Source organism: Malaclemys terrapin, chromosome 7, assembly GCF_027887155.1.
Source record: "Malaclemys terrapin pileata isolate rMalTer1 chromosome 7, rMalTer1.hap1, whole genome shotgun sequence".
In the NCBI taxonomy this organism is placed as follows: domain Eukaryota; kingdom Metazoa; phylum Chordata; order Testudines; family Emydidae; genus Malaclemys; species Malaclemys terrapin.
Genome location: NC_071511.1, coordinates 53,353,204 through 53,376,362, shown reverse-complemented (window position 1 = coordinate 53,376,362; position 23,159 = coordinate 53,353,204). Strand labels below are relative to the sequence as shown.

At 45.8% G+C, this 23,159-nt stretch overlaps 1 protein-coding gene across 4 annotated transcripts in view; it reads right to left on the bottom strand.

Annotated features, from left to right (window-relative positions):
* FANCD2 (FA complementation group D2) overlaps window positions 1–23,159 on the bottom strand; it is a 178,659-nt gene that overhangs the window by 121,559 nt on the left and 33,941 nt on the right. For all 4 annotated transcript variants that reach the window (XM_054034219.1, XM_054034222.1, XM_054034223.1 and 1 more), the window contains exons 7-14: window positions 20,878–20,930; window positions 19,198–19,276; window positions 16,466–16,590; window positions 11,612–11,699; window positions 8,821–8,925; window positions 6,380–6,480; window positions 5,631–5,739; window positions 3,976–4,011 (exon numbers count right to left, since the gene is read on the bottom strand). In XM_054034219.1, the coding sequence (XP_053890194.1) occupies window positions 3,976–4,011; window positions 5,631–5,739; window positions 6,380–6,480; window positions 8,821–8,925; window positions 11,612–11,699; window positions 16,466–16,590; window positions 19,198–19,276; window positions 20,878–20,930 (696 nt within the window). The remainder of the gene's footprint in view (window positions 1–3,975; window positions 4,012–5,630; window positions 5,740–6,379; window positions 6,481–8,820; window positions 8,926–11,611; window positions 11,700–16,465; window positions 16,591–19,197; window positions 19,277–20,877; window positions 20,931–23,159) is intronic.

Genomic DNA, 23,159 nt, shown 5'->3' with positions numbered 1-23,159 from the left:
ACCACATAGTGCACCAGCAGACAGCGGTTCACAGTCAATGGAAACAGCCCCAGCACCTGCATTGCTTCCAGAGGGACCAAGCCCCAGTCCACAGTCCAAGGAGGAACTGATGTCTCTAGCATCAAGGGAACAGTTCCAGGCCGAGCAGGAAGCAGATGACAGCCTTCAGAAAGCTTGGGCGGCGGCGCGGAGCACCCCACCGCCTCTCAGCTCTTCGAACCGATCCCGGTTTGTTGTAGAACAAGGACTTTTATACAAGGAGACTCTTTCTGGTGGGCACCAGGAAGATTGGCATCCTCAAAGACAGTTGGTAGTTCCCACTAAGTATCGGGTAAAGCTCTTGAGCTTAGCCCATGATCATCCCAGTGGCCATTCTGGCGTGAACAGAACCAAAGACCGGTTGGGGAAGTCCTTCCACTGGGAGGGAATGGGCAAGGACGTTGCTAATTATGTCCGGTCTTGTGAGGTGTGCCAACGAGTGGGAAAGCCCCAAGACCAAGTTAAAGCCCCTCTCCAGCCACTACCCATAATTGAGGTCCCATTTCAGCGAGTAGCTGTGGATATTCTGGGTCCTTTCCCAAAGAAAACACCCAGAGGAAAGCAGTACGTACTGACTTTCATGGATTTTGCTACCCGATGGCCGGAAGCAGTACCCTTAAGCAACACCAGGGCTAAAAGTGTGTGCCAGGCATTAACAGACATTTTTGCCAGGGTAGGTTGGCCCTCCAACATCCTTACAGATTCGGGAACTAATTTCCTGGCAGGGACCATGGAAAACCTGTGGGAAGCTCATGGGGTGAATCACTTGGTTGCCACCCCTTACCACCATGAAACCAATGGCCTGGTGGAGAGGTTTAATGGAACTTTGGGGGCCATGATACCTAAATTCGTAAATGAACACTCCAATGATTGGGATCTAGTGTTGCAGCAGTTGCTTTTTGCCTACAGGGCTGTACCACATCCCAGTTTAGGGTTTTCACCATTTGAACTTGTGTATGGCGGTGAGGTTAAGGGGCCATTACAGTTGGTGAAGCAGCAATGGGAGGGGTTTACGCCTTCTCCAGGAACTAACATTCTAGACTTTGTAAGCAACCTACAAAGCACCCTCCCACACTCTTTAGCCCTTGCTAAAGAAAACCTAAAGGATGCTCAGGAAGAGCAAAAGGCCTGGTATGATAAACATTCCAGAGAACGGTCCTTCAAAGTAGGAGACCAAGTCATGGTCTTAAAGGCGCTCCAGGCCCATAAAATGGAAGCGTCGGGGGAAGGACCATTCACGGTTCAGGAGCGTCTAGGAGCTGTTAACTATCTCATAGCCTCCCCCACCTCCAACATAAAGCCTAAGGTATACCATGTTAATTCTCTTAAGCCCTTTTATTCCAGAGAATTAAACGTTTGCCAGTTTACAGCCCAGGAAACAGATGACGCGGAGTGGCCTGAAGGTGTCTACTACGAAGGAAAAAGGGATGGTGGCATGGAAGAGGTGAACCTCTTCGCGACCCTTAAACGTCTGCTGATGCACTCTCACGGGAAAGTTTCCCAGAATCAACTGGTTAAAAATTGTTCTTGGAATGTGGAACATATTGTTAGTTTTTATATAATCAGTAGTATGTCTAAAGGTGCATGTGTCTTATTAACTCTGTTTTCTCCTAGAACTCCAGGAAGAAATCACAGCCTGTGTGGAACCGGCTGTCCAACACTATCTGTGATTTGGGGGGCATGTCATAACTATAAAGGGAAGGGTAACAGCTGTCCTGTGTACAGTACTATAAAATCCCTCCTGGCCAGAGACTCCAAAATCCTTTTCCCTGTAAAGGGTTAAAAAGCTCAGGTAACCTGGCTGGCATCTGACCCAAAGGACCAATAAGGGAACAAGATACTTTCAAATCTTGGGGGGGTGGGGGAAGGCTTTTGTTTGTGCTCTTTGTTTGGGAGTTCGTTTGCTCTTGGGACAGAGAGACCAGACATCAATCCAGGTTCTCCACATCTTTCTAAACAAGTCTCTCCTATTTCAAACTTGTAAGTAAATAGCCAGGCAAGGCATGTTAGTTTTCCTTTGTTTTCTCAACTTGTAAATGTACCTTTTACTAGAGTGTTAATCTTTGTTTGCTGTACTTTGAACCTAAGACTAGAGGGGAGTCCTCTGAGCTCTTTAAGTTTGATTACCCTGTAAAGTTATTTTCCATACTGATTTTACAGAGATGATTTTTACCTTTTTTCTTTAATTAAAAGCCTTCTTTTTAAGAACCTGATTGATTTTTCCCTGTTTTTAGATCCAAGGGGGTTGGATCTGTATTCACCAGGAGTTGGTGAAAGGAAGGAGGAGGAATGGTTAATTTCTCCTTGTTTTAGATCCAAGGGGGTTGGATCTGTATTCACCAGGGAATTGGTGAAAGTCTCTCAAGGCTACCCAGGGAAGGGAATTAGCTTTGGGATGGTGGCAGCGGACCAGATCTAAGCTGGTAGTTAAGCTTAGAAGTTTTCATACAGGCCCCCACATTTGTACCGTAAAGTTCAAAGTGGGGATACAGCCTTGACAGGGGGTGACAGGGTTCAGGAGTGGGATGGAGGGAGCTTGCTAGTGGCTGCTGCTCTGTCTCCTTTGAGTGCTGATCTACTTAAAAGGGCAATGTTCTTAAAGGGGCAACACATGTCTCTCTCACACACAGACACTGTGTGCCTCTGTCTCTCTCGCTCTCTCTCTCTCTCACACACACACACACACACACACACACACACACACACACACACACACACACAGTCACCTCCCAACACATACTTGTATCATTGTTGTTGTTGTTACTTCCTGCAATGCACATATATTCTCTGTAATTTTATTCTTTCAAAGTACTGTTATTTGAGTTTTTTGACTGGTCTATGCATTTCATCGTTTTTATTTCTGTCTTACACTTACATTTAATTCTTTGAGTAATGAGTTCTAAAATTCCTAACCTTTCCTGGCTGAAGTAATTATTCCTATGGTAATTTTTTAAAAATATCTATTATATCTAGGTTTTTTGTTTCTACTTACTGGTGGTGCACATCCACACATGATCTCGATCATTTGGTGCACTTAACAAAATTAATTCCGCACATGGACGGAAAAAATTAGAGGGAACATTGGTAGGGACCCCACTTGCCTCTCCGACTCGTAGCCCCAGGACCTAACAAAATTAGGGACTGAAGGCTGGGGCAACTTATCATCTGCCGAGCCTGGGATGGCTGCCTCACAAATCGAGCACTGTTTGGATTTGACTCAGTGCTCTCTTGGCTGCTTGGCCGTGCCTGTAAGGAGCAGAGGACCCAGCAGGGAAACATCGCAGCGGAGGCTCATGGAGGGAGAACCCTGCTCCCCCCTGCCCAAAGAACAAGACAGAAAAGTTAAAATTGAAGGAGCAAGGGCAAGAGCAAAAGGAACAGCCACTGTCTGCTGCCACGGACGGGGGGGGGAGGGGCGCGTGACCAAAGTGTGTGGCGCCAAAATGCTCATCCACATCTGTGCACTGCAGAGAGACGAAAGCAGCTGAGATGTCCAGAATTGGGGGAGATGCTGGGCTGCAGAACACTAAAGAAAATAAAAACTAAAAAGAACCATCCATTTTTCATCAGCTCTACAGAGAAAGTTCGGGGCTCAATAGGTCACTTAACTGGCTGATCAGACTCTAGTACCACAGGTCGAGGAGGGAGGTGGATTCAGAGAAACCGTCTCTCACATGACTTTCAGACTGGGCTGGATGCATTTGTTATTAAGAATGTTCAGGTGTAAATATAATTCAGAGCAAACCCAGTTAAAACCATGGAGAGAACAAATGCATGGAGACCCACAAGATCTCTTGATCTTGATCTCCTAATCTCCATAGCAAAACCTCCAATCCTGTTGCTGTGGACAAAGCAAGTGCCCTTGCTAGTGTGTGTCCAAGACAGATGCTCATAACACAACAACTACAGCACAGGAAGAGTCAAAAGAGGCATTACCTTATGGTCAGACACACAGACAGTATTCTCAATAGCCTAAGGAGGAAAGAAATAAACAAACAGTTACAATATTGTTCTTCTTAACCTCTGAAGACAGGACAAGAAGCAATGGGCTTAAACTGCAGCAAGGGAGGCTTAGGTTGGACATTAGGAAAAGCTTCCTAACTATCAGGGTGGTTAAGCACTGGAATAAATTGCCTAGGGAGGTTGTGGAATCTCCATCATTGGAGATTTTTAAGAGCAGGTTAGACAAACACCTATCGGGGATGGTCTAGATAATACCTAGTCCTGCCATGAGTGCAGGGGACTGAACTAGATGACCTCTTGAGGTGCCTTTCAGTCCTAGGATTCTATGAATAGCGTACAGTAATAACGGACTTCAAAACACACATATCCTACACAATGGAAATGACCAGACTGGCCAGGCAGATAGCAAAAGAAATATTGCACCTGTCAGTTTCTCTTCTCTGCAAACCCATCAATCCAGGATACTGGATTGCACTAAATACTGCAGAGTCTGGAGGCAGTTCCTAGAGCGCTCATTAAAAGCTAGCTCCTCCTCCTCCACTTCCCCATATGAAATTTTTCCAGAGTAAGAATAATGTTTTCATTGAGGAACAGAACAATTCCCTTAAAAAAATAAAATAAAAAAGTCTAGCCACCACAGCATGTAAAATTTGATCCAGTGAGGGTGGCTCAGATGAGTGGGTACACTATTTTGGGGGAAAGAAACTGCCAGATAAACAGAACATTCAAACTGCAAGATAGGCCGAAAGTTCCTCACTTTCTCAAAGTGTGTCTAACACTCTGGTATGGCTGAATGCAGCCGGCAGGAAGTATTCTAGGCACAGGGAAGGGAAAGAAGGCACGCAGCACAGTATATTTTCCTCAAATTTCTTCTATGATTCCTCAGTTTTTCCCTCATTCTTGCATAGATCCTGAGTAGCATCTCCACTCGCATCTGAACACCTTATATCACAGGACATCTGACTTCATCCAGTTATTCTTTTAAGATCTGCTCTTTCCCTCCAGTCCTACATCCTCCCACATGAATAAATGTGCAAATTTACAGTTTGACTGAGGATACTCTTAAACAACTTCAGCCTTTGAAAAACGAACTGAAGTCCTGAATAAACAAACTAAGAATTGGGAACAAGAAACCAATTCCAGGCTCATAATTTATACCCCAGCCCATCATTAAAAATGGAACTTTGCCCTCTCTGCAGGATCAGTCCCTGCTGGACATTTCAATAGTGCATTACAAACATCAATTACCAAGCTAATCCTTATGAAGAACAGCAATATCATTACCCCCACTTCACAGATGAGGTGACTGAGGCCCAGATAACCTAAAGCACAAATTTACAAAGAAGTGCTCATTTTAAAAGACACTCTTGGGCTTCACCAGTGACTCAGGTCCTCGCTTAGTAAAACGAGGCTTGTACTGCTTACCCACAGTCTTGAGAGCACTTTGAGATTTACAGCTGAAAAGTGCAAAGCATCAATACCACAGAAAAAGGTTAGTATCAGTACTTTCAGGGATAAAAGTATAACACCTGATAGTTTTGTGAAACTACAGTTGCAAGTGGGGAAATCTACAGTTAATGTTCTAATTACATTACAAACCAGAGAAACCCTGGAGAGCACAATCTGACCTTAATCCAAGCTTCAGAAATGCCTTTCTGAAATCTCACAGCCGACTTTATCACATCAAAAAGAAGCTTGACACAGTTCTGGCTGCTGCTTACTTGGCTTGTGGAGGAACTGCAAACAACCAGAGAGGAACAGAATTGCTCATCTGTTTTGTGAGTCTTGTCATAAAAGGTACCAGTCAACTCAGCGCTAAGAGGAGCAGCTGCAGCAGCACCTGCTAGAAGGGTAGATGGTAGGGATGGAGTGAAAGCAATGCTGGCTGGAATCACAATAAAGGCAGGGCAGGTAGGAAGAGATGTGTGCAGCAGCAGCAGTGCCAGACAGGGATCATGTGGTGGCAGAGGGACAGGGACAAGGTGGCAGTGGTGCTAGTCCTGGGTGCAAATGCCAGCCAGGGTGATGGGGGATGAAATCACAGCAGTACAAGCCAGAATGGATGTGCCAGCACAGCTGCAAGGGTGTGGTGCTGGCTGGAAGAGACACTGCAGTGGGACAGCGGAGGGTGCCATCTGGACAGGATATGGCAGCAGACACAGGGATGTGGTTGCAGTGATGCGGTTGCAGTGATGCTGGCTGGAAGGGACACTGACTGAGCACTGAGGATGCCAGCAGAGATAGCACACTGGGCAAATGATGCTAGTGTATGTAACTAAACCCAACTGAGAAGTCTCAGAAATTAGAATCAAAGTCCTTTTGTCCCATCTTTCCTATGCAGAAACCAAGCAGAATCATGCAGATACAATGCAAATACCTCATTTGTGGCTGGCTTTTGAGCTTGCTCTGAGAAGACAGCATCTGCAGAGGTAAAATACATGACGACAGATCCAAGTTCTTGCGAAGGGCAGAAATCACCTGCAGAGCACAGTCATTTATAACAGATAGGCACATTTGTTAGAGCATTTGTACAAATCAATGGATAGATTTGAGGGATAGAGAAAGGTGGAAGAAAAATAAAGACAATTCTGTAGAATCCCCCGAGACAATATTACAGACCGTAACGAGATACACTGATTGTGACACTGCATCCCATATTCATCATAGTGGTATGATTATGACATGATTATGACATAATTATATGATGCATTTTCTGCAAGATGGGTCATGTAGGGTGTCTTTGGAAAAGTTATAATTTGCTGAATATGATTATCCTATTTGTATGCATGTATAATTTTTGTATCTGGAGTTATGAATATTGACTATGTATCTGTATTTCAGATGTGGTTACACCTGGGTAATATCCACTAGGCAAGATGCTTCCAGTCTAGACAGCTGATTGTGAAGGGCCTATTCAAGGTAATGGGCCATTAAGGGAAACAATAGGCCTTAGAAGAAGCTTATTCCCCACCTAGTGAGCTTTCCTGGGAACGCTTCAGACAGCCTATGAATAATGGCTGCTATGGCTCAGCAAGGCATGCAAGGTCATGTGACTAGACCACACGACACTAAATTCTTGTATTTTTCCACAAACTGGGCTGGGAACTTAGCTTGAAATAAAGGGTTCCTGCCATATGGAGAGAATATATAAGGTGGGGAGTGACATCATGATTTGTCTTCACTCTCCCACAACTCAACTCCTGAAAGCAGCTCTGGAAGACAAAAGATTTGGAACAGGGGAGGAGAACCCAAGTTGCAAGGCAGATGCAGCTTGTGCCTTAAGAATCTGCAAGCCTGCTTCTATCATCAGTCAGGGTGAGAAGTTGCTAATTCAAACCCCATCTATCTAGTATATTAGGCTTAGCTTGCATTTTTGTTTCTTTGCTAGGTAGTCTGCTTTGGTCTTTTTGCTATCACTTATAATCACTTAAAATCTATCTTTCTGTAGTTAATAAATTTGTTTTATGTTTTATCTTAACCAGTGCATTTTGAGTGAAGTATATGGGAAAATCTCCGCTTGGTAAACAAACGCTGTTGGATATCTTTCCCACATTGAGAGGAGAGTGAATTAATTAATGAGCTTTCATGGTACAGATCCTGTATAATTCTGGGTTTATACTCCGGTAGGGATGCAAAGCTGGGGAGCTGGGAAGTTGACTGTTGCCCGTGTTTGTCCATGAGTGGCTTAGGTAAAGCACCCAGGTAACTCAGTTGGGTGTGTGGTGCTACCTGCTGTTGTGTTGGGTGTAACAGGGCCTGGAGAGGCTGGCTGAGTCACCAGCAGAGCAGTGCGAGATAGGCCATCCCAACTGAGTTGTTAGGGTGCACAGCAGTTCCAGCGGCTCCCAGTCTGCACCCAGGGAGTGACAACCCCCCCATCCTGGTCCTTTGAGGAAAAGAGGACTTGGGGGAGTGAGAGGAAATAGGGTTCAGGTTACCCTTTCCAAACAGTCTCAACCAAATGATGATCCTGGGGACAGAAGGGGCAGACATGGGGGAAATGGCCCAAGGGAAAAGAGATGACTGTTTCTTTAAGGGCCCAGAACCAACAGCCTTTCAGTGTAGGGTGGGGCAAGGCTCCTCTCCCAATCAATCATCTAACCAATCGAGACAAAAACCATTGGAGGCGAGGGGGGGGAAGAAGAGGGGGAGATAGCACTAAAGGTTCCCTGTTCTCATGGTGAAAGGGGAAAATAGAGAGGAACTGTTTGCCAGGGACCATCAGCCCCAGGAGGGAAAGGGGTGACCCACAGTCCCTTTCCGAGGCTGTGGAAGAGGAATGGAAAACAACCCTCCTGAACAACACTGGGAGGAAGGACTACTGTTATCAAGGTTTTGTGTCTGCGGTAATTTTATTTTGAAAGACTTTTGCAGTCAGCCTAGCTGGAGCTGGACCAGGGAAATTTAAAGGGCCTGGGACAAAAGAGACAGAAAGAGGGGCACCATACATGAATTTCATGGAAAGGCCCTTTAAAGAAAATTCCTGTCACTTTCTGCAAAACGTATTTTAAATAACAAATGACAACAAAGGGGCTTGAAAAATACCCAGAGCACATGAGGGGCTCTTAATCCTCATGCTTCAGGGCAGAAGTGAATCAACAATGGGGATCAGGAATAAATTCCTTTTGGGGTTTAGTAATTAGTAATGTGGAGTATTATTAGAGTATTTCACCTTCTCCTGAAGACTCAGGCATTGATCTCTGCCAAGATGGACACTGGACTATGTTGCCCATAGGTTTATACCAGCATGGCCATTCCTGTGTTCCTAAAGAATACTCATTTGTACATCTCCTCTCTGTGACAGAGTAAATACTGTACCTCTACTGCATCCACAGCTTTGATGTTATGTAGAATGAATTTGATTACTACAGGCAAATCTTCCAATTTTACAGCAGGCACAATGATCATAGCAGACTGCCGCACCTAAAGGGAAGAGCAATATTGTGTCATCTGTAAGACTAGGGTGCCAGGGGGATGTAAAGTTTATTCTAGAGCACTAGCACCCCTTTGGGGCTGCGTAAATAATAAAATAGTCTTTAATACACTCAAACAAACAACCTGCATTGTGCTCAGAAGCAACCTGAACATGAGAATTGTACCATTTCAGCACGTACATAGGCTCTGGCTGGGAGAAGCCTTTGTACTTCACCTCCATTCTACATTTTCACCCTGCTGTACAGTTATCTTGTAGGTGTTGCCTTTACAATGAGGTGACACCTCATAAAAATGACTGCCAGTCAACAGAGACATGACTGATGCTATATCAGCAGGGATTCATTCTGAGAGGGGGTTGCAGAATGGTGCCACTTGTGTCTTCTTCAGCAGCATTCAGTATTAATAAAAGTCAAAACAAAAACACAGCGACTAAGCCCAGTGCCGAGTCACTGAATCTCCCTCAGCCGCTTTCCAAGAAATCATGATCCACAGTGTGATCCCTTTAAACAGCCAAAGTCAGACAAGCAGCAGAGGTCATCAATATAGATATAAACTGTCCTCTCTGGCTCCTTTGCCTCCATGTGCAGCAGCATCTCCGAAAGGCAGCCCACAAGCCTGTTTACAGACTGTGAGCTGGTGCCCCGTGCAGTAGTGCCACCCTTTGGTTAGACAGGGCATTGCGCAATCGTTTCAGATCGACAGGGCAGTTAGTCTGCCCTTCTGGTCTGGGTCTCCATAGTCCTTCTGGAGGCAAGGACATTAATTTCTGTCCCACTGGGGTGTACGGGCTTCCCCTTATGGTTGGCAGGGTTATCTGGTCCTTTCCTAAAGGGGCCTGGAACCCCCTTTGGCTTTTAAGTCTCTGTTAAGGGGTTGGTAGGGGAACTCAGGCACACCCACTCCACTGGATTCCAGCTCAGGACCCTTAACCCAGGCAGGCAGGCAGAATCAGTCCGTAACAATTTTCCTGCAATACTCTGAGCTCCTTCCTACTTCCATTGGCTCTGTAGGCTTCTGCGGCCTGTGGCTCTGGTCGTTCATTCTTTGGGCTGTTGTCAGTCTGGGGAGGCTTCTCGCCAGCTTGCTGGCAGGACCCTCTTTCTCTGGCCTGCTTGCTCCTCTGGCAGCCACCCCACCCTTCTGCTTCTCAGCTCTTTTTCTCCCCCAGCTGCTGTGAGGCTGCAAATCAGCACTGACAGGCAGTTATTGCTTTAATTTCTTGGTTATCAGGCCAGCATGGGTTCTATACACCCCATGACACAGACCTTTCTCTCTTTTTAAATTGAGATGCACAGTGGAATTTCCATAATGGGGAAAGGTGGCCAGTGGTTCTGAACAGAGACTGGTGACACTTAATAAAAATCCCCAGAAAAAAAACTGAACTATGAAGTGGCAACATTTGCAAATGATGAAAAATCATTCCCAATGGTTCGGGAGGATTTACCATCACTGACAGTCTTTAAATCAAAATTGGATGATTTTCTAAAAGATCTACTCTAGGAAATATTTTGGAGAAGTTCTCTGGCATGTGTTATACAGGAGGTCAGATTAGATGATCACTATAGTCCCTTCTGGCCTTGGAATCTATGAATCTACAAAAAAAATATTTAGAATAGGCAAGGCTGGAAAACATAGCGAGGAACTTCGCAGGGAGTAGGGCAACACCATCATGGCAAGGTAAGGGAATGGGCAACACGATTGCCAATGATATTCAGTGCTGACAAGTGTAAAGTAATACAGATTGGAAGGGATATTCTGAATACCCATATGTTGCTGGATTCTAAATTGACTGGAGCCACTCAAGAAAAGACACCTGAGAATTCTTGTAAACAGCTCAGTGAAAACTGCTGATCAATGTCAGTGATGGTCAATAAAACAAACAAGATGTTTGGATGCAAAGGAAGGGGCTAGAGAAGAATATGGAATGTTATATAAATCAGTGGGATGCTCTCACCTAGAATACTGGATTCTATTCTGGTCTCCACATGTCAAAAACTAAATAGCAGAGATAACAAGGGTTTTGGAGATGGGCAACAGAAATGATCAGAAGCTGAAGTGAATTCCACATGAGAACAGCCTGAAAAGACGGAGTGTTTTGTTCAGAAGGGACATCATATAGTGACACAAAATAATGAAGACGGTAAATTGTGTGCTCCTATTTAGCATTTCTCATCATACAAGATCAAGGGGACAGTCAATGAGATTGAAGGGCAACAAATTTAAGATGGATAATAGAATATTTTTTTAAAAATAACAATCTGTGGTACTAGGTGTCACAATAATATCACTGAGGCCAAGAGTTTAATAGGATTTAAAGGGTTAGAAATGTACACGTATAATGAGAACATCCATTTACAATAGACAGGGTAAAAACAATAGGGGAAATAAGCCCTTATGTTTCAGGGCATAAACAGTTGCTAACTGAGGATGGCACATCCTCTGAGAACACACCACTGCATTACAGCCAGAAAATCTCATACAAGTCATCCTCAATTCACTGCTTTCTCTCAAGAACAATTTTATATAATAGGCTTATAGATTCAAATGACATTCCTGCCACCTTTCCCACTTTGGCTGGCACAGAAAGACTCAAAGGAGCTGGTTTTAACACAACACTTGGAATAATCAGAGCAGCTCTAATATTTATGCTTCTGTTTAGTAGAGAATCTCTTACCTCAGCCAAAAGTCCTGCGTCAAGATCCAAACTGGAAAGGGCATCCAGGATCGGAACAGTTAGGCGATTGTCCCGTTTTAACAGCTGGCTGATACACAAGAAGAAGATTGCAGACAAATAAATAAAAGTTTTTTATTAAGTGGAATTATGCAATTATAAAATGTCAGCAGTTTCTCCACTCATTCCAGAATCTCTGCAACAGTGACAAATATATGCCAGAGGCACTATAGAAAATGGTTACTCTGGAAAAAATTGCTTCTCTCTGAACACAATATATTAATTTAACTTAAGTGGACATGAAAAGGAGTAAAGTTTACTATTTCTCATTGTTATTTTGGGCAGGACTGGGAGCAATGCCTAGCACTTTCCAGTATAAGCCTCAGTTTTCAGGTGGAGCAAGGACTTGAAATTTGGCAAGGACTGGTCCTGGGGTCAGTGAGATGCCTTTTACCGCCCCATAAAAATCCACCCAGATTTGGCCAAATTATAAAGCCCTGAAAATCACGCATTTGCCCCTGCTCAGTAGAGATTTGTTAGAGGCTTTGTTCTTAAAATTTCTGAACATTCCATGTTACTGAGCGTGCTCTGGTCCCACTGACCTTCCACATGCCCCAGTCATGCTCTCAGGCCCAGCCTCCTACATCGCAGACCCAGAATTAGAGCACCAGGCCTGGCCGACACTTAAAGTCAAGGTTGACATAGCTATATCGCTCACATTTGTGAAAAATCCACACTCCTAAGCAAAATAGGAGTTGACCTAACCCCCAATGTAAATGCTGGTAGGTCGACAGAACACTTTGGGGAAGTGGTGTTCCTACACAGACAGAAAAGCCCCTTCTGTCAGTGCAGGCTGCATCTACGCTGTGAGGTTATGCATAGCTATGCCGGTATAGGCCCCGTAGTGCAGACATGGTCCCAGACAGGACACAAGCACAACAACAACATCTTTCCCTTTGGCTTGTGGGGAAAGTGCACTGAGCAGGGAGCCACCTTCCACTGACTGGTGTTAATAATGTATTGAATTTCACAGCCTGTTACAGGGGCGTGAGGACTTTTCCAATAAACACAGTAAGAGGCAGGCAAGTATTATTGCCCATATTTCACTGAGTGGTGGCACAAGGTCATTAATAGTGCTCTCTGTAACCAGTAAACTCACTGCCCTCCAGAGCCAGGAAAAGACTTCACAAATCTTGATCCCAACATTACTCTGCTGTCTTGTAGACAATTATGTAAGATACTATGCAACTTGCAAAGTGCATGTTGTGTTCCCGCTGGTGGTTGGTCCACATAAGTGTTAACAGTATTAGGCTGTTACCATCTATTCCTTTAGCTCAAGTAGTAAAAATCTGTGCTAAAGGTGCTTGGTTCAAAATCTGCTGATGACCCAAGCAGGGGTCAGTATGAATCCATATGATGGAATTTCTGTTTTTTCGGTTTCTTTTTAAAAAACACATATGAAATTACATACAAAAAACCACCCAGCACTACAAGAATGTTAAGGTTATTCAGCCAAGCAGTCAAAAGTTGCCTGTGCAAACTTAATTCTGCCACCTTGTACATACATATTATTACATGATATTTAATTATTATTATGAATTATTTTTATTGCAGTAGCACCTAGAAGCCCCAGGTGTCCATTGTGCTAGGCATTATACAGAGGTAAAAGACAGTCACTGCCCACAAAAACTTAGTCTAAGGCCATGTTTTTACTAGGAAAAAAGGTGTATGTTTAACATGCTTTAGCTAATACATTAACTACCACGTGTTGGTACAACCTGTCCCAGTGCTCTCTTCTGGACAGTCACCAATCTGCAGTAAGAGACCCACGCATGAGCCCCATGTGCTTCTAAGCCCCCTGTCTAGTCACTGTTTCTGGCGCTGAGTCTCTAGAGCACACTCCCAGGCACAGACCTTTTGTCTGAGCCCTTCCTTAGATCATGGGATGACAGTCCAACCACACTCGTCCCCAAAATCAATGCCTCAGATCACCCAAGCCCTGCAATTGCTTTGACATGCACCCCCTGAATTCCACCTGATTGCTGGCATGCTGGCTTCTAATTCAATCCCTTCAAGAAGATGGCAGGAAAGATAGATTTAGCAAAGGATGTTTTTAATTATAGTCCTTTTACTCTTAGAACACATTAGAGTGTGTTATAGATCTTTAAAAACAACGTCCTAAAACGCACCCTCCCCTTAGTCTGATCTCACGCCTTTTAGTCTAGGCAGAGCTCCTCCTGCCTTCTCTCTCTCCAGCCCATTCTGCTTACATGTTGCGGTGGCCAGCCCAACTTCGCAGAGAGCCCACCCCTTAAATATAGGGCTGATCTATACTATACAGTTAGGTTGACCTAAGGCAGCTTACGTCAACCTAATTATGTCAGTGTGTACACTATAGCCTTGCTCCTGCTGATAGAAGTACCTCAATCCACCGACATAATAACTTCACCTCCACGAGAGGCATAAGGCTTATGCTGGTGTAGTTAGGGCAACACAATATCTGTGTAGACACTGCATTACTTACATCAGTTGTTGGTTGTCTTGTCAATTTCATGGCAGGGGCCGTGTAATTGACAAGAAAGCCGGGCAGCTAAAGTCCAGCTGCCTCCAGCTCTCCTGGAGAGCTGGACCCCTCTCCTGGCTGAGAGCTGGGGCAAGAATGGACCCTGCTCCCATCTGGGAGCTGGGGAGGCAGGAAGCCTCACGTGACTTCCCGCACTCCCAGTAGGGAATGGGGGAGGGGGGGAGGAGAGACACAGCCCACTGGGAGCCCGAGAGTCTGTGGAGCAGCCAGGCTCTGGACAGGAAGCTGCCTGCGGAGCTGAGAGACCAGGCTCTACTGCCCCTCTTAAGTCAGTGGAAGCACTCATGGTGAGGATGTGCACCACTGACCCAAGGAGGGCAGTGTGGACATGCACCTAATATAGGTCGACTTACATTTCTAGTGTAGACATACCCATAGTCTCTAACCACTTTCCGCCATGTGCTCAGGCTGAGAAACTCCAGCCCCTTTACCCCCACAATTAGGCACTGATATAGACCAGGGGTGTCTAACTTAAATGACCACTAGGGCCGCATGAGGACTAGTGCATTGGCCCAAGGGCCGCATCATTGACACCCACCCCTTGCTGCCCCCGGCCCTGCCCCCACTCCACCCCTTCCATGAGGCCCCGCCCCTGCCCCACCTCTTCCCGCCCCTTCCCTGTCCCCATTCCAACCTCTTCCCCAAAGTCCTCACCCCAACTCTGCCCCCTCCCTGCCCCCAGGGGGTGCAGGAGGGGTGTGATGGGGGCTCAGGGCAGGAAATTGGGGTCAGGAGGGGTGAGGGGTGCGGCAGGGGGTTGGGGTGCAGGGTACAGCAGGGGGCTCAGGGCAGGGAGTTGGGGTGTGGGGTGCAGGAGGGATGAGGGGTGCGGCAGGGGATTGGGGTGCAGGGGGCTCCGGACAGGGGGTTGGGGTGCAGGAGGAGTGCGGGGTGTGATGGGGACTCAGGGCAGGGAGTTGGGGTGCGGGAGGATGTAGGATTTGGCAGGGGGCTCCAGACAGGGGGTTGGGATGTGGGGTGCGGGCTCCGGCACCATGCACTGTGGCCACCTGGCCCCGCTCTGCTCTGCTCCAGGAAGCAGCCAGAGTACCGGGGGGGGGAGGGGGTTTCCCGCGGTTCCCCGTTCCCGGCCAATGGGAGCTGCAGGGGGCAGTGCCTGGAAGCGAGAGCATGGAGCCCTCTACTTCCTCCCTCCTCCCCCCCGGGCTCGGGGCTGCAGGACATAGTTCCAGCCGCTTCAGGGAGCGGGGGTAGGCAGAGGGGTGGCGGGGGCACACGGGCAGGGAGGCGTGGGGAGCTTGGCGGGCCACGTGTTTAAGACCCCTGATGTAGACAGTCCATTGTTCCACGTAGATGATCCAGTATTTAACACACATTAGAGTTGATGACCCTAAATCGCTCTGTGATTGTTTCTCAGTTAGAGTTTTGGGGCTGGGTAGAACCCCTTCCCATCGCTGTTCCCACCCCTCCACCCCCAAACCTCCTGCTATTCTGAGGAAACTGACTGGCTGAGGGAGTGGGGGAGTTCCACTCCAGAACAAGGACACAGAATTAACTATGGACCGCCTGGGGCAGGGAGACACCAGAGCACATGGGTACAGAGTCTGAACTAGGAGTTGCTTGGAGGAGAGCCAGCTACTGCACTGGTGCTTGCAAAATGGGGATTCTTACAGACACACAGCCTGGAGACAACAGGACTGCTGAGATAGCACAGCAAGACCTAGCAGTTTAAGCTCACAGCACACACCAGCATCAGAGTGCACGGACAAGTTGGACTGACCCAAGCAGGGCTTGCATTGGTGGGGAGCAGAGAGTCTGGGCATGTGCCTAGTTAGGTTTGGGGGTGCTGTATCGGGATAAGGGAGTCTGTGTAACTCCTGCCAGAAAGCCTGAGCTGGATCTACTCCTGGCTTTGCCTGAGTTAGAAAAAATGTTGTTCTATTGTTGACCATGGTGCCTGATCTAGGGAGTTAACTCTGACCCCACAGGAGGGAGGATTAGTGTTTGTGCAGAGACATGGGGCTGGGACCTGGAAATGCCCCCCATCTGACACAGTCACTCAAATAGGTGTCTCTCACCCTTCTTGAGCAAGGCAGTGTCTGGGATACAGCATAATAACCTGCCCCAGGGCAAGATTAGACATAAGCTCAGCCCCTACAACAAAATTGATGTCCTACACCAAAATGGAAGATACAAAACAAAGTGGAGTTCACAATTTGATAAAACATATCTCACTTCTGGTGCACTGCATAGCTGGGAGTAAAGCATACACAGGGAAGAGGATTAAGAGATAGCATGAGTATCAACCTTACCTAACCTCTCTGGCAACTTCACTTTGCTGGGAATCCTCCAGGATCTCTGGCAAGCTGGTAATAATGTCATGCTGGATTGGCGCCGGAGAAACACTAACCATCTGCATTAATTTCATGACAAGATCCTGCAGAAGAGGGAAACATTGGGATATGATAATTTCATCACCACCATAGCAAATTAAAAAGGAACATGGCCTTCTCGCTAACCACCAGCAAAAACCCAGCACATTTTCACAGCAATGATGACATTATAAACACAATGTCCTTAATGAAGTCATTTCTCTATGCTTATACTGGACAAACCCATAATCACTGTCCTCTTGATTGACCACATTTAAATAATAATTATACCTAGCACTTTTCATGAGTAGATCTCAAAGCACTTTACAAAGGAGGTCATTTTTTCAGATGGGGAAACTGAGGCCCAGGGAGGTGAGGTGACTTGCCCATAATAACCCTGCACGCCAATGGCAGAGCTGGGAATAAAACCTAGATCTCCTAAGTCCCAGTCCAGTGCCTTCTCCACTAAGCCAAATGACAATTTAAATCACACTGTGATTTTGAAAGCACTGCATATTTTGCTGTTAAAACCCCAATTACTTTGCTGGGCAAAGGAGATTGGAAGATAAAAATAACCAAGCCTTTACAACTGACAGCAACTCTCTTTCATTCAAACCACTATGGGACAGTTGCTCTCTTTTATTAGTAATGGTAGTTGAGTACTGAGTAATCAACAGAGTCAGACTGATTTAAAAAAAAAAAAAAAAAAAAAACAGAAAAAGGAAGCAGAGAACACAGAAAGCAAGAACAATTATACGGAATCCATCTCTAATTCTCTACCAGACTCCTTCATCCTCCTCCTCATCTACCTCTTGGCCATCTAAGCGGCAGTTCTCAAACGTGCTGATGGAACTGTTAAATCCAGTTAGCTCTTCAGGTTCACTGACATCCATTCTCTTCAGTAACAAGGCCAGGCAGTTAAACAACTATGAAGTTCTTCAGTTCAAAACAACTTAGGCCATGTCTACACTATAGGCACTTGGCGGCATAGGTACGGCGCCATAGCTATGCTGCTGTAAGCCTGTAGTGCAAACACAGACCACAGCAATGGAAGGGGTTTTTCCATTGCTGCAAGAACTCCACCTTCCTAAGCGATGGTAGCTAGGTTAATGGAAGCATTCTTCCATCAGGCTAGCTGCGTCTACACTGGGGGTTAGGTCAGTATGGAATTTTCATACCTCTGAGCACCTTGGCTACAACAACCCAAGTTTTAAGAGCAGACCAGGCCTTAAATCAAGGCTCTTTAAATGAGACAAGTCAATATGCCCCTGACTTCAATGGGAGGTCTGTCACTTATTTCATTGGGAGTTACGTCAGGCGCTAACTCCAGTACAGATTCCTGACTGGGTGTTTCAAATGCACAGCTAACATTCAAAGTCCTCGGGCTACAATCTGAATGGTCTGTCAGGAGGAAATAAGGAAAATAAAAAACAGTCCTTATTTTTAGGTGTCAGGCAACTGTGCCTGCAAATCTAAAGGACCTCTTGCCAGAAAGTGATCTTGTCTTTGCTGTGGGGGTAGCAGGGAGTGGGACATGTTCCTTCCTGACATCCACTACTGTACATTTTCTCCTACATTCAAGAAACACTGCAAGACATTTAATGGTCAAAGATATCTTTAGCATGATCATAGTGGTTCTATACTTATATCTTCCCCACTATTTACTCTCATTGACCCACAATAACAACTCCAATAATTTGATGCCTGAGCCTGTACCCTTACTTACTTTGGGGGAAATCCTGGCTCCACTGAAGTCATGGGGAGTGTTGCCACTGACTTCAATGGGGCAAGCATTTCACCCTGGACTTTAATTAGACTACTGTCACAAGGACTACAGGATTAGATCCTTAGTCTATACATATTAAGGTTTGGCCTCCATTAGAACAGCTGCACTGGTTCAACTAAACTGTCTTTAATCTGGTTAAATAAGGGCAAACACCTAAGATAGATACAGATGCATTGAAATCATTTTAACCCTCACTTAAATCCTCATCTCTTCTATATCTAGTGTTCTCTGCCATTCAAATGTTTACGATTTGCATTAGATGGGGTTGTTCTGCATTCCACAACTTACACATTGGGTATTAAAAATTTCCCCAATATCTGTGGGGTTAACACATTTTCATACTGGGACAGTGCATCATGACATCATGCTTTACAAGAACAAGATGTCAAGCATTTGGATAAAATAAATTAGTACTGGAGAACAAACTTTAATAGATTGGAACTTTCTATATTGTTCATCTGAAACGTCATAAAGATTCAGCTAAGAAACCACATATAATTTACAGGGCATTTCCCTACATCTAACTGTCCTAACTTTGTGGACTAGACTTTTTGTCCAGTCCTCTTTATTCCCTAGATTCTCCTTTGGCCCTCTGCTTTGGGAGGGAGACATTATCATTATCATCAAAATTTCTATCAGCCCACATATTAAGATCTGTGGGTCAAATCCTAAGATTCATAATGGCCATTGTCATAAATGGTTTGAATATAGTATTAAAAAAGAAAGCCGGAGGTTTTCAACATGTTTTGGTTGCTTGACCCCTCCCATACTTTTTCAGTATGTGCTTGTTATCCCCTACAAGCAAAATAGTTCTCTCATCCCATCTGAGGATGCTCAAAGAACTAAATGTAGAAAACATATTGCTGACTGCACCATTAGTACTTACTTTGCTGTCAAGTATTTTGTCCAGCCATTTAAACTGATTGACAATAAGCCGGGGGAAATTGGTTCCAAAGGTGCCCACACTGAAACATCAGAACAAGTGAAATACAAGTCAGTTGAAGTTATCCTACCGGCAGAGCCAACACCAGTCTCACTGTTAAGAAAGACTGTTAGAGAAGCCAAAGCTGGAAACAATGTAGAATGACTGTCCATTTTTCTCCAGATTCATTATTTTCCTGATACATGGTTACCCACCATTGTGCTAGACTTTGAAACAAAAGCATTCAGCTAGAGGAATTGGTTTTTGTTTTAAATAAAATATTAAACTAGTAATGATGTGGTGCCCATGGACTGAATGAAAGTATGCAAGGCAAATTCAGCTAGAAAGAGAAATATCATGTATTTACCAAAATAAAGGGCAAGGGGAGAGAAAAGTGCAACTGTGAAAAATGCAAAACTGCAGCAGAGCCTCTCACTGCTAGCTCTCAGTTAGTAAAGGAATTTCTGCTAAATATGTTCAAAACTATGCAGATTAGCAAGCCCTCATGGATTAGCTACCTGCAAAATTTCATTTACAACCACTGCAGATTTCAGTACAAAGTAGGGCAAACCATTCACAGTTCTCACTTCCTAAGCATCCAGAAACCAACGGTTATCAGTGTGTCACCCGAGATCAAGCCTCAGTACCACAGGCATTCTGGCATGCAAATGAACACTCAGTGTGACTTAGCTTCAGGCCTCCTCTATCCACAAATGTCACAAATAGCTTCAAACTGGATTAGTGAAGAGAGTTCTAAAGCTCTGCCCACACTACAGAAGAATCCAGGCTAGAAATAAATATGTTTAGCCCATGTAAACATTAACAGAGTTTGTAAGTATATATTGCAGGTCAGAGTTAAGGATACTGTAAACATGTGTAAGAAACAATTTTTACATTAATATGTTCATTAATAAATGTTAATGGAATATTACTATCATTTAGTTTAACTGATCATTTCCATATTTTCAAAACCTTTTTCTCCACCTTCTTTTGTAGCTTGTATGAGAGCAACTTTAAATATAAGTTTAATTACATTTTTGAAGGGGAATTTTCTAGTTGTGGTTGGTGGGGGGAGGGAGGGCATTTGTAGTTTTGTTTTTGTTTTTCCAGGAGTGTGAAATAAGAAAAAAAGGAAACCTGAAAATTAAAATCACACTGTTGTAAAAAGTTACATATTCCTGAGCTATGTAAGAGTGGGGAGAATTTGCTGTGGAGTTCCTGAGTCGCACAGTACAAGGGAATTTGGAGTTTTTGAAGTGAATTGCTGAAAGGGATCTCAGTTCTTGCAGATGTAAAAGTCATTGTTGTACTCCGGACTCTGCTGGGACACCTTTTAATTCCACTCCCATAGTGCCTCTGCCTTTAGTCTTGTACTGGGCAATATACCCAATGTAAGCGCCAATAGCCAGTGAATGCACACCACATCAGGGGGAATTCCCCATCTTTAGGCTTGTCCTCTACTATATGCTCTGAGTACTGTATAGTACATTGTACTCTCCCTTCCTCAGATTCAGTGTTTTCCCATATATGTAAATAGGGTCATTTTGGTTAAACTTTAGTCATTGATTAAAAGCAAACATCTGGGATCACACTCAACAGACAAGGTTTCAGTTCAGCTCAGAGAGAAGATATTAAGGCACTCACGTGTCAAAAAAGAATTCAGGGAGCTTCTCCAATAACACTGTTATAATAGCAGGCTAAAATAGAAAAGGAAAAAGGCAGTATTATGCTGCTGATTTTTTTTTTTTTTTAGACTGTGCTAGTGCTCAGAAGCCCCATTCAGCACTGGGCCCAGTGCCTTGGCACTGCATGCACACAGAGTATAAGGGACCCAAAAGCATGAACAAGAAACTTTGCTCATTGGAATTCTCCGCTCACGAGCACAGACAGAACACACACAGCATGCAAACCAGAGGAAGATTCCTGCAAAGTGGAAAACCGTGGTAGTTAGATGCACCCCTAGCCCAGAGTCACAGAGACTGTGGAGCCTATTCACCTCTCACCTACAGGAACAAAGACACATAAGCAGGGCCACTTACTTGTTAGGTTTAAAGTACCAAGCAAAATAACTCAGGCGTGGCAATGAAAATTAGTTTAAAAAAAATGCATGTGTAGGGTTACCATATTTCCACAATCAAAAAAGAGGACACTGGGGGGGTGGGGGGAGAAGCCCCACCCTAGCTCCACCCCCATCCACTCCCTCCCACTTCCCACCCCCTGACTGCCCCCCTCAGAACCCCAAACCCCCTGCTTCTTGTCCCCTGACTGCCCCCTGCTGAGAACCCCCCACCCCTAGAACCCTACCTGTCCCCTGACTGCCCCGACCCTTATCCACTGGTATGGGTGGCAGGGTTGTAGAAATTTTAGTGGTGCCCAGAACCCCCCCGCACCTGTCTAAGGCTCTGGAAGGGGGGTTGGGTGGAAGGAGGAGGTCTGGGGTGCAGGTCCTGGGCTGGGGATTAGGGTGCAGGAGGGGTGCAGGGTGCAGGCTCTGGGGTAGAGCTTGGGTGCTGGGTGCAGGCTCCGGGCTGGGGCAAGGGGTGGGTGTGCAGGAGGGGGTGAGGGGTGCAGGCTCTGGGATGGAGTTTGGGGGTGGGAGGCAGTGCAAAGGGAGGGGGTGCAGGCTTTGTGAGGGAGTTTGAGGGCAGGAGAGGGTGTGTGGGGAGTGGGTTTGGGAAGGAGTTTGGGGATAGGAGGGGACGCAGGGGTGAGGGCTGTGGGTCTGAGGATGAGGGGTTCATGATGCAGGAGGAGGCTCAGGGCTGGGGCAGAGGATTAGGGTGCAGGGGGATGAGGGCTGGGGCGTTGGAGGGGTTTGGGGCATTGGAGAGGCTCGGGGCTAGGGTGGAAGGGCAGGGTAAGGGCAGCCTGTCTTCCCATTAGTGGATGGGGGATGCTAGGACCCGGGGGCAGCAGACAGCAGTTGCTGCTGGCTCTGGCAGTACAAGCAGGCGGGGGGCTTCATGGGGGGGAACGCGCGGGGGGCGGTGGCAGGTGGAGGCCGGGGATCCATCCAACACTCCCCCGCTCTCTGACTGCCCCCCCCCCCCCCCGGTCTCCCCTTATCATTCTGGCTCCACGTGTTTGCAAAACATGCTGCCCGGTGGGTCAGTTTGTGTGTTACACAGGGCTGCAGACAGAGGGAGGGGGGAGCAGGGGAGGGCTCTGGCTGCTGGAGGCCAATGGGAGTGGGTCAATCGCCCCAGCCGCCCAATCAGCAGCCACACTCTGCATGGAAGGGAGGCGAGGGAGAAAAAAAAAACCAGACATTTTAACTTTGTTACCAATTCCTCCCAGACAGCTATTTAAAGATGTAAAAGACGGACATGCCCGGGGAAATACGGACGGATGGTAACCCTACGCATGTGAAGCCACACTCCCTTCCCCAGACTCCATTATGTGACCTCTCTGCTGGAGGCATCAGAAACAACCACGACCATAAGGCTGAAAAAAGTTTCTATTTTAACTCCCTACTTTCACACACACTTCCTATACAAAACACTCCCCTTCATGGATCTAATGTTCCCTACTTGGCCTCTGCCCAAATGGGATTTTTCAAAATGTATTTAAAACAACAATCATTAAAATGTTTGAATTACAAGAGAATTAAAAAAACAGAAACATTTTCCCTCCTGGCTCCTGATAAGCCTTGCTCACTGGTACAGCAGCCTGTAGCAAGGCAGCTACTGCCCTCTGCCTCAGAAACTGTTGTAGTGCACATATGATTAACAAAGTGCCTTGCAAGGAAAGGCTCTGTTAACATGATGTATTGTTACAATACACTGTGCTTCATTTGTGCCAGGAAAGTAATTCAGGAAACTGAAGGGTAATGACTGCCACCTAGTCAGAAGAGTATAAGCATGCAGTACGCTGCAAATGAGACTGGCCTGCTCTTGCAAGGGTATACAAGGTAGTGGGGGAGGACT